This window comes from Aquila chrysaetos, chromosome 19 (genome assembly GCF_900496995.4).
Source record: "Aquila chrysaetos chrysaetos chromosome 19, bAquChr1.4, whole genome shotgun sequence".
In the NCBI taxonomy this organism is placed as follows: Eukaryota; Metazoa; Chordata; class Aves; order Accipitriformes; family Accipitridae; genus Aquila; species Aquila chrysaetos.
In genome coordinates this window covers 4,394,451-4,413,940 of record NC_044022.1, presented here as the reverse complement: position 1 = coordinate 4,413,940, position 19,490 = coordinate 4,394,451, and the positions used below count along the sequence as shown (strand labels likewise).

General features: G+C 45.9%; 1 protein-coding gene across 9 annotated transcripts in view; it reads right to left on the bottom strand.

The window, feature by feature from the left end:
- Positions 1-19,065, bottom strand: part of KATNAL1 (katanin catalytic subunit A1 like 1) — a 43,513-nt gene extending 24,448 nt beyond the window's left edge. The window contains exons 1-5 of one of the 9 annotated variants that reach the window (XM_030042195.2): positions 18,762-19,065; positions 11,071-13,826; positions 10,245-10,328; positions 9,131-9,306; positions 171-331 (exon numbers count right to left, since the gene is read on the bottom strand). In XM_030042195.2, coding sequence (XP_029898055.1) covers positions 171-331; positions 9,131-9,292 — 323 coding nt within the window. In that variant the 5' untranslated portion in view covers positions 9,293-9,306; positions 10,245-10,328; positions 11,071-13,826; positions 18,762-19,065. Of the gene's footprint in view, positions 1-170; positions 332-5,365; positions 5,386-9,130; positions 9,307-10,244; positions 10,329-11,070; positions 13,827-18,312; positions 18,463-18,494; positions 18,513-18,761 lie in introns of those variants that run through there. The other 8 variants (XM_030042198.2, XM_030042196.2, XM_030042197.2 and 5 more) reach the window with 8 other exon arrangements.
- Between the last annotated feature and the right edge of the window lie 425 nt (positions 19,066-19,490).

The window sequence follows — 19,490 nt, the reverse complement described above, 5'->3', positions numbered from 1 at the left end:
CAACTGTAGTTTAATTACTTTTTTCCCCAATGAATTATATTTATTCTTTATTACAAATGACTAAGGGGTAAATGAAATGTGATTTTCACATTACGGATGCATTCAAAAAAGAACATAAAATTATGGCAACCCAACTTTATTCCACCCACGCTGCTTGAGCCTCTTATTACCTGTGTTCAGCTGGAACAGGAGGGGGCCAAACAGCAGGATCTCTAAAAGGCTCATCTTGACAGGATACAGGGATATCTGCAGGTCTATCCATTTTAAAACTCTCTAAAGTGTTGACAATGCTCTTAACTTGTTCATATTCTTCAACTAATTCTTGTCGGACCTTAAGAAACACACACATTATTTAAAAATTGTTACAATTCAAACTTTTTTTTTTTTAAACCCATAGAAAGTACCTCAAAACACACGCCACCCTCAAAAGCAGGGACTCGGAAGCCCTTCCATTCACAAACCCCAGACCTACCAGGCTGACAATAGATCTTTAACAACAGCATAAACAATTGAATCTCTGTTGAGTTCATCTTCCTGCCTGTCAATGTCATGACCAGACATGATTGCTAACGCAACAATCACTCTTCCATAACATGTGCCGATGCTTAGATTTATGTGCGCATGTTGACACGTATGCACACATACGCACACTTTTATACTAGTAAGGGTGCTGTTGGCAGATCTTTAACATATTTGCTACTACTCTGGCATAAAAAAACTTCTCTGATTACAGTCTCCAAGGTCCTAGTTATAAAACTGGTAAACCATTAAAATATAGTATTACAAAATTAACTTTGTGAGGGGCACAACATCATCACACAGTCAAAGCACAAGCCAATTCTTTGGTGGACTGCAAAGATTAGAACAGAAAATGGGAACTTTAACACCCTATAGCATAAGTTCAAATGATAAGTAGAGTAAGTAATATAAAAATTAGAGGAAATGATGTCTCAGAAAGAAATCAGGTTGCAGAATTATGCAGCTGAATTTTATACTTGATGTTTCTATTGCCACTAGTCAGGGAATTAGAACTACTGCAATAATTTCAAGATTATTTACTTGATATTTGTTCATTTCAATTTTCTTCCATGAAACCTAGGAAAAATAAAATCTGTGTAGAAATTTGCTAAGTTTTAAGTGATATGGTTTGTTACAAGCTCAAGTTTTGTATGCTAAGGTCACTGGTTCTTAGCACACACCAGCAGCCAAAACCAGCATTGTACATTCTTGCTCAGAAGCATAAGCTTTCAGTGCATTAGCTTAAGATGTACTAGGATTCACCCAAGTGCACTTGTACTGCATCTTACCAGTTTTCCACCTACACTCAACGATGCTTTCCATCCTGTAGGATCAACCTCCGTGCTTACTTTGGTTTTTACCTACTTCAGGGTCATAACACCCAGATGTCACCTCTTCACTGAAGTGTTGGTGCACAGCTAAAACTAATTCATGCATTGCTATGCATGCCTAGAAATCAGTATTGGAACTCTGCAGCTAAGATTACCTTAGGCCAATGTGAATCTTGCCTGTTACAGGCTCACAGCTGGAGCTAGAGGCATCCTGACCCTACTGGAAAGGCACATAGGCTCTAAAAGCTCTTGTGAAGAAACACTACAGTGAGGATATTTGCAGGCTGCCACCAGGCACACTACCGAGTGAGGCTGCAACTAGCATACCCTGCAAGGCTGAATCAAAAGCCAGGATCTGAAGTCAGCTTACAAGAAAGCCAAGGAAAGACACCAGGCATCCAGCTGTGCTCATGTCATGCATCCACGTTAAAAAAAGCTGGGAAAAATATTGCCTGGAAATGCTGCAACCAGGCTTCACTTTGTGGCAAATAGAGGAAGGCAACTGAGGACAATATCCACAGATGTCAATGACGCTGCCTGAAATCCAGACTCTCTTTGCTGTGCATATCCTGAGCAGATTGCGAGTAATCGACAGGATCAGGAGAATGGAAGTCTGCACATCCAGACTGTCTGCTGAGGTTATAAATATAGCAACAGCAGATCAGGGAACTACTACTGAACTGCATCACATCTTATGACTGTTCTTGCTAATGGTGCTTACTGGTGAAAAGATGTGGCCACTAGCCTGAGATCTTCCCATCTCCCTGGGTGCTTGTAAAGGAACTGCGATGGGTATGTGCAGGGTGAGGTGTCTTGTCAGCACACCTTCAGAAGCATGCCTCTTCCAGCCTTATTTTCACCTGCTCATCCCATTTTTCTCTACAGACTCTCATCTCCCCTCTCAGAACAGCATCTTTCCTCACCCAGCCTGCTCTATATATTCAAAAGAGCAGCAGCAGCCCCCCCACTTTTGGTGGGGCAACTTCAAGACAGAAAGTGCTGACATAACCATTTGCTGGGTATGGTGTATAAAAGACTGAATGATTATGTGGTCAGCACTCAGTAACAAACATACATCACCCCTTTCTGGATCCTACAGTTCTCCTAAAATACTACCAGATACATCCCACAGTAATGTATTGTCCTACTCTAATATTTTCCAGCAATTCTCCCACCAAAAGGACAAAATAGAAGATTTCAGCAGCACAGAGAAATTCTTCTCTGGTTTAACACTTAAACCTTGTTTAAGAAGAAAAATATATATGACTGTTGTCAGCAAGATACCAGCAAGGACAGAAGCAAAGTGAAGGGTAAATCCCCAAGGCCCTGCACAGTTCTTGCAACACTGCATTTACTTCACTAGAACCTCTATGTGCATCTGTACAAAAGGAGCCTTGGGTATGGGAAGAACTTGATCACTTCACAGTGCAAAGCAGCCTTCTTGCTTGTTCAGATGAGGTAGCTGTATCTTTCCAAAGACACAGAACATCCAGCTCAGGCAGGATTGCTCTGGTAAAGACAGTCAATGCTTGACATGCCCCCCCCCCCGCCCTGCTTTGCTCTCTTTGCTTTCTCATCACACAATCAGCAGACACATCCCCCAATGCAAGAACTTCCAGCTGAGTTACAAATGTGATTGATTACTAATTTGGTTCCTTCAAACTGTCTAACACGCATCCCTCCTGTCCAAAAATAAATCCAGCCAAACAGCTGCTGTGAGGTACAAAGGAATGATACAGCATAAATCCTCCAGGGCACTGCTCCATGAGAGACAGCCGCTTCCTACTCCAGTGCTCCAGGAATACAGACAGGATTCCTCCTACCAGCCTTCCAACACATGCGGAAAAGTTGGTGGAAAACAACTTGCTAGCACTGAGGGCCGGAGTGCTGTCATTCAGCTCTCTGGACCAGCAAGGAGGATGGTATCTGAGAATTGAAAGAAAGTGAGCCTTTGATGCACTGGAAGCTGAAAATAGAATAACAACTGCTGGCCATCTCTTACCCAGACTTGAGCAGACCAAACTCTGAAATACACACCCTTACCGCTTAGACAGTACCTGGCAAACCAACCAACAAAAAACCCTCAAGGTACTCAAAGAACAGGACCACAAAGGAAAACCAACTGATAAATTCCTAGGGGCCTTAAAGAAACCGAGTCAGATGAAACAGGTGCAGAAAGAGTTTCTTGCAGTTGAGAAACAGCTCAGACATGAGCCAAGAAGGGCTGTGCCGTAATTATGGAGGTGACTGAGCAGCACCTTTGAGTGGTCAGTGCTACTCTGAAGCAACCTTGGAAGGCTGCAAACAGGACAATCACTGGTCTGGACTCCCCCAGTCTCTTTGCCTCCTGTCATACCCTTCCCTTGGGTGCCAGTGCCCTTGGGGGGCTTCAGCTCAGGTTGTAGAGAGCCTGAAGAAAGCTTTTAGGTTATTTATGTTTAAGCAGTTTCAGGAGATAGCATGGGTCAAGTTAGCAGCTCATCACTGCCAAATAAGAAGATCTTGCTTCTCCTTGCTTCTCCCCAACCACACTCTGCCGCCACTCTTCTGGATTCAATGCTGGCATCTCAATACAGTAACCCAGCTTGGTAAAATGGCAGAAAATTAGCCTAGGAGGGCTGAAAAAAAATAAAGGACACTTTTGCTGGGTTAGCAAACTGCACTGGCTTGCTACCCTGTGATCAGGTGAATCCCAGGAGAATGAATGGCAGGGTGCAGAGGAGGGAGAGAAGCTGGTGCAGCTGGAGGGAAGACTAGGTGGGGAAGAGCTTGGCCTCGCTAGGCACGGCAGGATGGTAACTGGGTTTCAGCTACCGTGTGAAACTGCCTGCTCCCCAGAGCCACACTCCACCAGCCGCCCCTACCAGACACATCACCTCCTCCACAGAAGCAGCATCGTGGGCATTGGGTGATGTTGGGAAGCCTGATAAAAAGCCCTTCAGCCCAGGGGATGGCCCCACAGCTTTGTTTTGACATTCCAGCCCTAACGATTTACAGTACCTAAGCAGAAAACACATCCTAACACATGGGTATATAACACAGTGACCATGAGTTGAGTTCGCTCTTTCTTAGTGGTGGTTCCAAAAACCATTTCAGGGACTTCCTTTGTATTTCACAATCTGGCAACTGTTGTACCTTTGGCGTCACCAGCTTTTATTTGCGATGCTAGAGCTTGTACTTCTACACAACTTGCCACAGCAATAAGCACGGGTATTTGTACCTTGGTAAATACAAATAATGTGGTTTGGGTTTTTTTTAAATTATATCATGCTGGAACAAAACCAATCAAGTTTCTATAAAAGTGTTTTCCAAACCTGAAATTACTGCCTGCAAGTAGTGTTAGTTATTCAACAAGTTCCATTTTAAAAAAGTGAAAATAACAATTCCCTAAACCATACCCAAAATGGATGCCCTGTAACCCAGTCTGATCGCATGGAGTCAAAGTATAGCTCCTGTAATCACAGTTCTTCATGGGTTACCTGCAGAATATTCCTTAATTACTTATGGAGTAACCTACAAAGTGTTAATAAAACAGGCATGAAGCAAAAACAACATAAGCACTGATTGACTGAAATGTGTTTAAAATTTTAAAAAAAGTCAAAATCATCCTTTATTCTTTAAGCAAGAATACAGCGCACCCAATCACCTGCGCCAGTGACCATGGTCTGTAAGGGTGCCTTGCTGGCTGCTCCAAGCACTCTGAGAATCATTGAACTCCTGCCTCAGCTCTGGCTGAGGCTCCCGTGCTCTCAGATATTGTGCAACACAGAGCACACGGTTATAACATGCAGCAGGTTTTGCTCGACAGCCGCTGGCCTTGTCGTAAGCCAGTACTGTCTCCCGGGGGCACGTTCTGCTGTCATTCTGCAGCTGCTGAACTGTCACTGAAGCAGCTCTTTCCTACAAGCCAGCTGTCTAGTAAAAAGACTGCAACAGCCAAGAAACTCTTTCAGAATAAACAGGGGGAATGTCAACACAAGTAAAGTTCACAGTAGCGGTCATGAGAGTAAACCTACCTTTTATTGTTGTTAAGTAGAAAAAGAGATGAGTTGCTTCTGATTTTGAATCTTTCCAGTCCCAGCCTGCGTTTACATGGAAGAATATGCCTACATGTCAGCCAAATCTCAAAGCACAGCAAAGAAGTAACTTTTTCTTTTTCAAATGAGCTCAGAGGCCTAGGAGCGAGGATGAGAATGGAGCTACTCTCAGCCACCCAAGAGTAAGCTGGGAACTCCCTGGATGCAAAACAAATAAGGGTCTCAAGAGAACGTCACCCTTGATATCCCCCAGCCAAGCTAGTTATCAGACTATCAATGACAATGAATTTTCCAAAGGGTCAGAAGAATTCTTACGTTGTCACATCACTGCTTTCGTGGACCCTCCAGGATGCATCTTTTGCCCTTTTGAAGTTCTGCAGGTCGTGTCAAACTAATAACACAATCCATCTCCCCCAGTCAGTGCTGATTTTGAAGTCCCAGAAGCAGTATTGCATCAAGTGGAACTGAGCCAGTCAGTTGTTCCCAGGGGAGCAGATGATGCGTGTTCATGTTCCTCCCAACTACCAGCACCAAGCCCAAGGAACCCTTGAAATCAGGGTGCCCAGTTGCAAAGCTGAAGCTGTCTCACTGTGTGACATGAAATACAAGACACCAAATACTTGCACAGAATACCATTCTGTCCAGACCAACCTGCAGAAATTTGAAAACACCACCACCTAAGCAAAGAGAGGTAGATCAAGAGTGTTTGGGAGTCTAACCCAAAATCCCAACTATTTCTGGTTCACCTCTGGTCTACGTTGCTTAATAAACTGCTGGAAAAAATCTCATGTAGTATACAAGGCAACAAAACAGATCCACCTAGCACGAGGTACCTATTCAGGATGGAGCACCCACTATAGAGAAATGACCAGATAGGGAGAACAATGGTTCATGTAACAGGTATGAGTTGGTCAGCTGCAGAGCCAGGGCTATAGCTATTCTTTGAGATGGTACTCATATGAACATTCCTATTTTATGAGTGAACATGTACACAAACACCCGAAATTGAGTTCACTGCCTCAGAAGTACCAGTAGGACAAACACCCTGTTCGTGCGCTGCGCACAAAAGTACAGAAAGGAAGGACATGCTTCCTACTGCCAGATCCCCTCAGCATCGGTGTCCCAGGAATCCTTCAGGACATTCAAGATTGTGAATGTGCATGCAGACAGTACATCTTGGAGAAGAACTGGTTTAAGTAACAATCTTCTCCTTTGAGCACTTATCTACATGGAGGTTCACACTGTGGACCACTCCCAACAGCAAAAGCTCTACCAACCCAGTGTCTGCTAGAGATTGCTAAACTCCACCTCCAAAAGGTACCAATGGTGTTATCCTCCTCAGATTCCTCAGAGCATGGAGAAACCGAAGAACCTAAAGAACAGGCTAGTTCCATATGCCAGAAGAGACAGAATTTCCGGTAAAAATCAACTGCATTCATCCCCTTAACCATGACCTAAGGGTTGCTTTACTTCTGGTGCCGCTTGCAAGAAGCATACAGGTATGGGAATCTTTTGGTTTTGCACATTACTGATACCAAGCGGGTTAGACCTGAATTTTGCTAAACCTACATAATCTGTATGGCATAACTCTTTCATGAGAATGATCTAAAAAGAATATTTACGTATTATTTTAATATTGAGAATGAGTGCTTTTTGTGATCCGACTTTTGGGTTAATTTTTTTCAGAACAGGTTGTCTGTCAGACAGCTACTAAATGTGACTGACAGCTTGGATATAGCTGCTGTTGGAGCTGGAAAGCGGTGCTAACATCCAGATCATCAGACTCCCTCTTAGTCTGTCTCAAGGAGTGCAAAAGCACAACAATTATGTATCAAGAATGGGTAAGAAAGCAGGTCTACCTCTATAGGTCTCACCAAACCATTCAGGTGCAGGTATGGAAAAGCTAGTGGTTCCAAGGCTGCATCGTTTGCTCTCAGGGCTATACCATTTTGTTCCCAGTGCTATGGGTAGTCCCATAAATGACTGAGAAGGCAAACTGCCTGGGGATGAAGGACTTCCTTTTTTTTTGTTTAATCACACTTCTTACTTTTTTGGTGTTTGTCCCTGAGCTGAGACTGGTACCGGCAACAGCAAAGCGATAGTCTGACAAAGCTCATCTGCCACCGCTGTGTTGGGAAGTCTCAGAATTAACATGAGCGCACAGCGTGACAGACGCTACCCCACCTGCTGCTGATCTTTCTGGGGACAGTTCTCTAAAGCATTTATGGGACACGGTCAGGGGCCATTCTGTTTTTACCTAAAAGGGATAATTTCTGAGAAGGTGCCAACTTCAGATCCTCTGCTAAGGAGCCAGCTGCCTTCCCCAGGGAATAATCCTGTGAACTGTGTTAATGGTCCTTTATTACTTGAGGCTTGTCTCCAATGTGCAGCACGCATTCCATGGTACACAGGCTTCTCTGAAGCAGTTCAAACAACACACAACATCACGAGACTTGAAGTAACCTTCACAAGATAAGAGCTGTTAAAAGTTTAATGGAAGAATCAATGTCATCCGAGGAAACACTAAATACTAGAAGTGAAGGCAATGCGGTGATGCAGCTGCAGAACAAGGAAAGCTTCATGCTCTACCTTCATGTCAGTTACAAGTTTGACAGCAACTAAGGACACACCTGGGGCAAGAACACCTTTTATCAGCATGCCCTGGGGTGGGGAGGAGCTTGAATACAACATTCAGCTTATTACACCACGAGGAAAGCTAGGCACTATCACTGCTGCTTGTACACGCACACGCTTTGCAAGCTCTTAATAAGCAGACTTTTACGGTTCTATGATAAATACCTATGAATAGTACTGTCATTGCAAAATGATTGCTAACAGTGTTGTAGCTATCAGTACACAAAATACTTTGTTAGTGTCAGATGTTTCAAGCACAAAACCGTAACAAAGCACCTGCTGTAATAAAAAGGAAAAATTTGCTTCTGTTTTTAAGTGACACCATTTAAACATATGATATTCAGAAAAACTCTTCTTGTAATCATCTCTTCAGCTACTTACTGCAAAATTATACCTTTTATAGGAGCTATGTTCTTTCAAAATGTAATATTTATGCAATATGAATTCTTTATTCTGGAATACACCTTTATATGTTTATCCTCCTGTTTTATTTTTGATGGAACATATTTTGTACAATGAAAAATGGGACCACAAAATGTAAGGAAGACTTAAATACTGAAAGTGCTAAAAGAGAGCTCTTACATTTCACCTGCAGATTACTTCCTTGGCTTCAACAGTACTCCGCTTAGTAGGGAGATGCATGTGTGCAAGACTCAGGCTAAGAGTATTACCTGGAGTTTTAGAAACCTGATCTGAATTTGCACACTGTAGCATTATAGTTAACTGCTACTCAGACAACCATTCTAGTGATGCTAACCCATCCACTCACATCTTAGTTTACTGGACATTAGATGGTCAAAAGATAGAACACTAAAAGGAAGCCCTCAGCAAAACAGTTTTTCCAAAGTAGACAATCACACACAAACAGACCAGTGATTAGCCAGACATCCTAAGTGAAAACAACAAAAAAATTGATTCAATTAGAACAAAAGAATTCCTTCTGAATGCACCACGAAAATTATTTTCCCATAAATATCAACAAAATATTGTAAAAGAAATGTTGTAAACTTAACTGAAGTATACATCCTCTACATCTTAAAAGGTTTGGGAAGCATAGTGTGTTTTTCAAATATCAAGTAATAGAATAAAGGCAACCATATTTCACCTTACCTGTTGCCATTTGCCCTTAATTGCTGGATCTCTGATTGACTGGCAATGTCTCTGGATTTGCTGGATGACACCCTGGTAATATACCATAGAAGAGTCATAATTCCCAAGGAGTGCATATTCTCTTCCTTTTTTGGCATTATCACAAATCTCTGCTAAATTCATCTTCACTCAAAAGTCTAAAAGAGAACATAATCATCAGAAAAATGAATTTTACATGCTGTAGAATAATTCAGACCATGACACTTTAGTTTTGTTTTTCCTCTTATAGCTGAATTATGCCTCTCTGCCACCCATGCCTGTCCAGTCCCCCTCATTTTCCACCATTTAGCCCTGAAGTATCTCTTTACTAGCCTAAGGTTTGAGATCATGAATCACAACTCTTTTATAGTGATAAAAAACACAACTTCTTTGCTGCCTTTGGCCCCAATCCTGTTAAATTAATGCAAGAAAATTAAATGCCCTGCTCCCACTGAACCTAACAAGCCGAACTTTAATTTGTAGATCACCACAATATATTGGCAGCCATCAACCCGTGAATCACAAATCACAGGAGGCATAAAATTGCTTTTTATACTGTTGTACTACATACGTGCCTAAATGTGCCAGCCAGCATCAGGGAAGTCTGCACTTAGCACTTTCAAGAGCCCTCACCCTAATGAGATTACGATATGGTTGAATGACAGCTCTACTATAGACAAAGTTGAGAGCCTCATTCTGTTTAAATATTCTTTCAAAGTACTCCAACATCTACATGCTGACTTGGATTTTTTCATTAAATTTAACATGTCACTTTGGGATTTATGGCAGAGTTAGCAATCCAAATTTAAGATTTCTTAAAGCAGCGATTCCCAATGTACAACCTTCCCCTAGTCCCCAAAACAATGTAAGATTTACAGATTTTACTAACTTTTTTATACAAATAGTAAATCGCAGCATGACTCTAAGGCAAACTCATAGTCCAACTTTTCCCAGTAACCATTCAAGAAAGCAATATTAAACCACACATTCAAAAGTAAGCTATGTTGTACAGCTAGGTTTGTATTTAAGGTTCAAGACCGAAGCAGTGCCTACCCCTTTATCTGAATCCCACATGACCCAAAGTCTAGGTCCTTACCACACAAAAAGAGCATCAGTTCCTTTCCCTTGTCCTCTGACTCGGGACGGGTGGCATCCCTGACATTCACCCTGATATAAACCTCTGGAAATCAAAAATAAAAAATTACGATTCATAGCAACCCAATGCAGAGAGTTGCATTGACCAAGGGGGAGGAGGCCGGCTCAGGAGGGTCATCCACTAGCTGCATCGAGGTTTTGGCAAGCCCAAGGTGGTGGAGAAGAAACAGGGAAGGAGGGATACAGCCAGACGGGGAGAGAGCAAGGCGCGGAGGCTGGCGCAGCACACAGATCAGGCTGCACAGCTGAAGACAGCCCGTGATACGGGGGTGCGTGCAGTAGGAGCAGGTGGTAGCAGAGAGAAGCCAGAACAGGGAGAAACAACCTTTCACAGCCTAGCGGGTTATAAAAACGTTAGTAGTTTTTATAGAACAGACAAGACAAGATCAAGATGGCATTAAGGAGGATGTATCTTATGCCTTTGTATTCCCTCGTGCTTGGCAAAAGTCAAACCTCTGACAATAATTTAAACATATATCCACACGACCTTCATTCTGCCCTCCCTGAACGCTGCCTATAGCAAACATACGCTCTGCCTCACGAGTGCCAAACTGACGGTCCCTCCTGCTGCCTGCAGCTGCGCACCAGGGCTGCTCCACCACCCCGTCATCCCTGCTCCCTGCAATTAAGCTGTGGAAACCTGCTACCCCTCACTTAAACCCACGGGCCACACAGCTTCCACGTGGCGGAAGACTTTGATGGCAAGAACACGCTGCTACCCCACGGCTGGCACTTCACCAAGCGCAGCAAGGCGCATTGGGGCTTACTTGTCCTCGTGCTGTGCCACACGTTTCAGCCTGCAGATCACTCCCAAGAGCTGTTACAAACTTCTGGGCAGGAGTAGAACTAAGGTGGAAAGGGCGACGACCCTAATTTTGTTTTTTCCCGGTGCTGAGGAAGGGCAGAATACATTGCTGGAGAGCTCTAGCTCTGTCGCAATTAAGACCATTTAATTTTAAAATACAGAAGATGATAACTGATAGGAAAAAGTGATGTCACTTGCATTGCACTGGAATTTGATAAAACGATAGGAGCTGAAAATAGGTTACAACCCATTCAGGTCTGATGAGTCAACTTACAAACGAACAAAACACCACCTGGGGCAGAATCCATTGCCCTGTCTTCAAACACATCCAGGTTAGGATCTGCTGCGCACCCAGCTTGTCCCCATAAGGAAAATGGTCCTCAAATCTCTGGAGGTTTTCCCCACATGTAGCAAAAAAGAGAGAGTAAATAAAATATTTCTAAGGAACTGCTGCATTCAATTCCTAGAAATCCATTAAACAGAACATGCACTTACTGCAGCAATCTCTCGTATCTGTTTATTACAGCTAGTTCCCACCCTGCAGGCATGTTTAACTCCCTTTTGCCTTAAGAGGGCTGACACTCGCATCCAGCTCCCCTTAATCCCAGAAAAGTGCCCCGATCACTAGAGGAGACAACCTCCTTGTCTCCAGTGGAAGCTGGGCCAACCATGGGCAGGAGGCAAGGCACAGCAGCCACACAAACACGTGCTCACGTCACAAGAGTGGTTAGCGCAGGGAGCTGGGAAGTGGGAGGCAGAAAAATTTACGTGGTCTTAAAACTGCGGGGGGAAACCAAAGGAGAGTCTCCCATTGCCTCCAGCAACCAAGAGCTGGTCATGCTGGTGACACTGAAGCTTAAGCAAGAGCTTGATGCCCAGCGTGTCATGCTGGAGAGCTTCTACACATCGACAGGCACTGAAACTTGGAGCATACAGGGAGGTTGGTGGATGTACGTGTACGTACCTAGTGAGCAGTAGATGCCTCCAGAGCTAGGCTGACAAAAGCCTCTGGAGCTTTCTCTTGGATTTGGGCACTTTAATTTTTACTTATCACCTACCCTAGACACCAAATCAGGTAATATAGCTTGAGAAGGTGAATATACCTCAGACATGTTTGAAACAGCAGCTGCAGACCTCAGTCCTAAATCAGTGCTGCCCCTGACCCCCAGGCAGTTCTTTGAGGTCCTATTGCAAAAAGACTGGCTATTTTAAACTAATGGCTAAAAATACTTTAAACAAACTACAAAACTTTTACACGCACCAGCGATGGCAATGTTCGTTCAGAATAGCCAAAGTAAGTCAAAACAAGTAAAGCCAAAATTAAGGAAAAATTATTTTTAGGAAAGAATTCCTTCCTAGATTGTTTTCTGGACAACCCCACTCTTCAGCGCCGGGGGTGGGGAGGAAGAAATAACTCGAACTAGGAGGGGGCTTTTTCATGTTACGTACTTATTTTTTATTATCTGTTCTACATTACATTACAGAGTTCATACAACATTGCAAACATCCAAGGAACCAGAAATACAGAAGTCATAAATAGCACTTCTGTTGTTTGTTTTTTGTTGCTTGGGGTTCTGTTTAAATATTTGTTTTTCCTACCATATCACAGCCACATCTTTTAAGTAAATACACAGCCAGGGACAACTGTTGTCAGGTACATTTAGAACAACTTACACATTACTTGTGACACCAGCTTTTCATTCTATCATTGCATGGTTCTTTCCTGCACTAGACCATAACAGCTCCACGGCACATCAAGATATCCTTGGAGATTCCTTAGTTCACGGATCATTGACAAGAAGAGACATTACAGACATTCATGTCGGCATAGCTGCCACACATGGGGTCTTAAGCCCACTTGTGAAAAACCCTGCAGCAACTAGGCTAAAAGGTCACAGGGGATATTAATCTCTCTTCTTTGGAACATAAGCTGAGCTGATCCCTATCTGAGGTCAGAAAAGAATTTTTCTCCCAGAACTAAAGCAACGCACAGTTGAGCAAGATCCAAAAGACAGTCTCTATTTTAACATTAAAGCATTATACACACACAAACATATCCACAGGCAGATACAGTGGCTGTGTGAATGGTGGGCAAAGCAGGACAGCTTGTTTAGCACACTATTCCAAACTTGTGAGCAACACCAGTGGGAATGCAGGACGACTGCCCTCCTTCAGCCCACCTCCCACTTAACCTCACCACAGTGCTACCAGAGGCAATAAATGCCTTCCCCTATAGATGGGGGCTGTAGCAGGGGTTTTCCTGTTGCTTGATATTGAACATTCTACTCTGCGAGTGCCAAAATGAAAGGCATCTTTGCTATCTTTACATGTCGCTTTTATGCCTATGTGTTTTGACACAACCAGTTACACAACTGCGTCCCATTTTCTCCACAGACACTCGACTCTTGCACAGGGCGGATTGACACTCGTTAAATGAGCAGTTACTCATTTCTGCTTTACTCTCATTGTTTCAATAGTTGCATCAAGCCTTATTTACTGCATACTAATCAGACTTTTTTTCTTCAAATCAATGTTAATTCCTCACTGATAGGGCTATAATATACCTGTTTTTTTCTGGACATGTGTCTTGCTCTGACCGAAACTTTAGCCAGGCAGACCAAAAATTTTCCACAGCTCCCTGAGATTGCTGGACATATGGTCTCGCATCACAGCAGCTGTGCAGTATTGCTGAATGGACAGCTGAACATCTGGACAGGCCTGGACATACACAGATGAAGACTGGTTACTAATTCTGTTTCTCATTTTCTGTAAATCAGCCGTGCAGCATGATGCCAGGCATCCCAAAATGCAGGGTAAGAGACCCGACTAATGTCACAAGACAGAAAGCCACGCTGTTAGGCACCATCTTCTGAAATCCAGTGCTGAGGTACGACTATACATTTTCCACTTCTACAAAATAGAGCTGGGATGGCCCTCTGCCGCTGCACAACCCCAGAACAGGCCAATTGCCACACAGAGCAAAGCAAGGAAGCGAATTCCAGTGTTAAGAGCTTTTGATTTTTGGATTTTTCCACTTTTCGTGTGCACCCATTTCTGTTACCAGAGTCTAAGCAGTGAACTGAAGTTGTTCCTTTCTCAAATTCTTCTTACTGTTTGGAAGCTTTTCCTTACAATTAATCTAAACCCGCCCTTCTTAGTTTAAGGCCATATTGTTTCTGTAAGCCAGCTTTGACCAGTTTCAAACAGCTTCCTCTCCCTCGATTATGTTTTCACTTAAAACAGTACAACAATCCTATTTTCCATTTTCTCTTCAAAGTTAAAACTTGTTAAAATAGAGACATATAACAATATGACAATACCTTACCTGGAAAAGAATAAACCGCAACACTAACTGGAACATTATCAGAGGAAAAAAAAAGCATTTTTTCCCTGCATGACATGCAATTCCTACTGGAAGCCTACAGAAGTCTATTTCTGACGGAAATACAGGCTGTATTTCTTTTTCATATGCTTGACGTATTTTTATTTTTAAGGCTAAGTTATTAAAAATGTAATTATTCAAAAAAATTTAAATAAATCTTGCCTGCTTTATCAGAAAGATTATCCCTTTTCTTTTGACTTGGGTGCAGAACAACTGGTCTTCATTTCTAATAATTAACTGTCCCTGTTCAGAAGCAATCGCTGATGCTGCAGACAATTAGCAGGCATTACGTTCGCATGACAAAAACAACATTTTAACTGATCATTGTCAGATAAAATACAAACAAACAAAAGGCTTGCCAAGTTCCACAGCCAAATCTGTCCTTCCCTGTTAACTTGGCTTTGTTTAAACTTGCAGCTGTGGTCCCATGGACTGGTGTGGAAGCGAACGATCATTACCTCACAGGATCACAACTCCTGTTAAAAATATATATATAAATAAGAACGTGGCTCAGTTCCAGCAGATTTGGATTTAAACTACATTTAAATGGCTTCTTGAATCAAAGACGAGAAGTGTGCTACGCAAGTGCGCTTTTCTTTTTTTCCTTTTGCTGTGTGCATCAGCAGCGACAAGAATGGCTACAACCACAGCAGGGGCACCAGGAGTTGCAGCAGGTAATGCTATTGGAGTGTTCGCTCCCCGTTCGAGATGTCAATTCAAAGCAGCACACACACCAGAGAAAACATACACACACCCCGTGGTCCAGGAAACCCAGCACCGAGGGATCTTTCAATTCAGTTAACTGCTTTCTGTTAACTGGTTTTTGGCTTCTTTGCACTGAAACTCTGTTTTGAAATAGCAGATGTGGAGTTTATGGGGAAATGTGTATGGAAGTGGGAAGGAGAAGGAGCATGCACATAGGTCTCAAACTATTTTTGTGTGGAATCTTCTGAGAGCTAACTCGAAAGCGAGAGTTGAATGTTACTTTAAACGCAAGTGAAAAAAAAAATCTTCAAATGAAGTAAAGACATTCACCACAAGTTAACAGTAAACACGAATACGTAAGAAACACTAAACAGTTGGTCAGTGTTTTAATTAGAGATTATATACTATTGCACCAAAGAGAAAGCACCCTGGAGAATGAAATGGCCATTTGCAAAGCCTTTGAACTACAATTTTCTGAGGAACTAGAAGGAACAGAATCAGAGATGGCTGTGCTATTCCTAAAACTGACAGCAAAATGTGTCCTTCCCTAGAGCAGCTCATGTACCCGCTTCAGGCATATCTGTAGAGTCACATCACCATTATGCAGAGTAACGAAGTGTTCGTCAGCTAGGCTGGGTATCAGAAACGAAAACAGCTAACATGAACACTACGGGGCACTCTAGGGAGCGCAACTCCATACACACAACAGTTTAGGCAGCAAGAAGCTTGCTAGCTTCTTCTCCTCAGCCCTGATGGACCCGGTCTGGCTCCACACCTCTCTCTTCTCTCCAGCACAGTGTCCAGGGCTTCTGGCATTAGTACCACACCAAACCCAAGCCAGTGTTCAGGTGGCACCAGCCCTGAGGTGACCGACCCCTCCTCTGACAGGATGCAGGGCTCAGATACCTGAAGGATTCCGCAGGGCTTGTCCGGAGCTCAACAAAGTGGAACTCGGCCCAAAGCAATAATCCCTCTGTCCCTTTGTGGAGCCACTTGCTTCTCTGCACATCCCATGTGTAAGCACTTCTGGTAGAGCAAACATGCCCCCAAAGACTCCCAAGACGGGTCTGTGCAGAGCCAGCTTGGGTTCAAAGTGTTTATTAGGTCGGGCTCTGTGCCAAGAAAGGCAGTTAAACTGCTTCTGCACCTGGCCCTGGATACAGCGTATATCCATGTTCCCACAGCGCTGCAGCTCATGAGCCCTGCCAGACCATAGTCAGCTCCACAAAGATTCAGTTCTGGTGCTGCTACATTCCTAGCGCAGCCAATCTGCAACCCAGATAAACTTTCCATGAATAATTGCAGGTTTAATGGACTCACACATGTGTTTATAACCCTGACTCATAAGGTCAGAATTTAGGCCTGAATACTTTTCCACCTTTCAAATTCCCCTCTGAATTCCAAAGAACTGGCTCTCTAGGACTATGAGTATGTATTTTTTAATGAGACTTTTGCTTTTTTAAATTGTTCTGAAGAATCGTATATATTCTTTAAAATATACATTTATATGCATATTGCTGTTAGTGCTACAGACATCAAGTCTTCAGATTTCTCAGCTCATCCCCCGAAGAATCAGCTTTTTTTTTTCTTTGCAATTATTTACACAGAAAACCAGATAAAGGCCTATTGTTGTTTCCTTGTCTTCCATTTACTTTTCTATCTTGAGACTGTGATTAGCTCAGGGCAAGATCCATTCCTCTCCATTACCTGCTCAAAAGCCCAAGTCTCGGAGAGCAAAGCACCCTGGAAGCGTGCTGCAGCAGCGATGTTCACTTCTGCAGTCTGCTAAGTACCAGGAGATGCAAGAAGCCTAAGCCTGCCTAGGATGTATCTGACATGGGGGTGGAGGGAAAGAAGAAAAAGAAACCACCCAAAACCCCTCAACTGCAATAAAAATCAAACATCCGTTGGAAAGAAGCCCACCTCTGTGACATCTGAAACTGTATTAGGAATAGACATTCAATATTCATATACAAGGAAGTACTGATGCTTTTAAGACGCAGATTTTCAGGAAGAAAAAACAACTCCCTCTAATATACCAGTCATAAATATGTATATTTTAAATATGATATGGAACAAGAACTGTAATTTTATTCCCCCTCATGCCCGTTGGAGAATACAAGATAAAGGATAACACTAGAACTGTCATCAGAGGAAACGGAGAGGGAAAAGAGACAAATGCCAATACTGACATCATGACAGAAATGTGGGCACAATAGAGATGAAGCAAAATTATTGAAAAAAGTAACGCTGTGTCTGCTCATGTAAAGATCACCTAGTGCAACAAGCTCAACAGAGCCAAAGCGTGGTAGGACACGTGAAAATGCAAACTATAAAGTAAACTGGTTGGGGAAACTTTCCAGGGCCACGAGCTCCTGGCTCTCTTTGACCGCTGCCTCCTCCGTATCCATTCACCCCCCCTCCAATGCACTCTGCCTTCCGCATAGCCCTCCCCTTGCATCTGCTCAGCCATTCCTCCTCCTCCAGCAGACCTCTCCCATCCATCCACCTACGCTCCCAGCTGCCCCTTCCCTTGCACTCCTTCCTTCCTCAACCTCCAGCAGAGTCCCCCGCTTCCATCCACACGCCGCCCAATCCACCCTCCCCCGGGCCGTGCCTCCTCACGGCATCCCCCCCCTACCCCGGCAATTCACTCCTCCCGCAACACGCCTCTCCTCCCGCAGCCATCGACCCACCGCGCTCCCACCCCTCCCGCCCAGCCCGGCCTGCCGCATACCCCTCCCTCGCCGCCGCAACCCTCCCCTCAGCACCGCAGGCCGCCCCTCATACTCCTCCTCCCGCACCCCAACACCGTGTTCCCCTTCCACACTGGTCCCTCCCTCCCGCTCCCGGCAGTGGTAAACGGGCACCCTTCACCCCCGTCCACAGCGCTCCGGCCCCGCCGTCCCCTCACAGGCGGCTCCGGCCCCGCCGTCCCCTCAGAGGCGGCTCCGGCCCCGCCATGCCCTCACAGGCGGCTCCGGCCCCGCCATGCCCTCACAGGCGGCTCCGGCCCCGCCGTCCCCTCAGAGGCGGCTCCGGCCCCGCCATGCCCTCACAGGCGGCTCCGGCCCCGCCGGCCCCTCAGAGGCGGCTCCGGCCCCGCCATGCCCTCACAGGCGGCTCCGGAGAGACGAGTGGCCTCAACGCCCTCATTCACAGAGAGTCGTCGTCGCTCCCCCCCCCCCCCCGCCATCGCCGCCGCCTCACAACGGTGTCCTCTGCGGGGGCAAAGCCGCGGTACCCATCCCCCCCCCCCCCCCGCCGCCGCCGAGCGCGCTGGGGTTTGTAGTCCTCACCCGCCGCCTCTCCCCTCAGCCCCCAGCGCCCGGCGGGGGGAGCGCGGACTACACTTCCCAGCAGGCTCCGCGGTGTGTGTGTGTGGGGGGGGGGGGGCCCTGCCCTCCGCCAGCCTCTCCCCGCTGCTATCCCCCCCCCCCGTTCCCGCCGCCGCGCTGAGGGAGGCGGCGGCGGGAGGGCGGCCCCGTTGGGTCGAGGTTCGATCCGCCGCCCGCCCCGGGCAGCGCCGTGAGAGGCCGCCCTGTAAAGCCGGGCCCTGCCGTTACCTGGGAGAGCCGGGGTGCGTGTCCGCGGACGGGAGCGGTGCGGGGAGGGGGGCGCAGCCCTTCTTGCTCTGTCAGACCGGGGAGAGGAGCGGGGGGAGAAGCACGGGGGGGCGGCGACGGGTGGTTGCCATGGCGGCGGCGGCGGCGGCGGCGAGGGGACGGAGCGGCATCCCGCTACTCCGCCCCCGCCGGGAGGTCGCCGGGTCCCCGCGGGGGCCGGTGCGGGGCCCGTTGCGGAACGAGCGGTCGGGCATCGGCCTCTGCGGAGCGGCCTCGGCCCCGGCCCGTCGGGGTGGAGGGGGGGGGGGGGGGAAAGGGGGGGGTTTTCCCGGCGAGTTTAACACAAAGGGAGAAAAATCCCGCTGCGTGGCCGGGGATGGCTGAGGGTGCCGGCCGCCCCAGCCCGCTTTTTGGCAGTCCTTGGGAAGATCTCTTGTCTTAAAACATGAGGCGGGCTGAGAGCCTCCCCCTTCCGAGCCGCTAAGGGCGGGAGCGGGAGCTGAAGTGGCGAGGGAGGAGGGTGGAAGTGCGAGAACGAAACGCCACGACGTCCCGGCCGGCTGCGGTGCGGCTTCCTCGGGTGCTCTGTGGGCCGTCTGTGTTCAGGGTCTAGTGGGTGAACGCGCTTGCTCAGAACACAAACCTCGTCTGCTGCCGCTTCAGCCAAAGGAGCGGCTAGGAAAGGGAAAACGTGCGGTTGTCCCGTACGGGGGACTCGACACCGTCTTT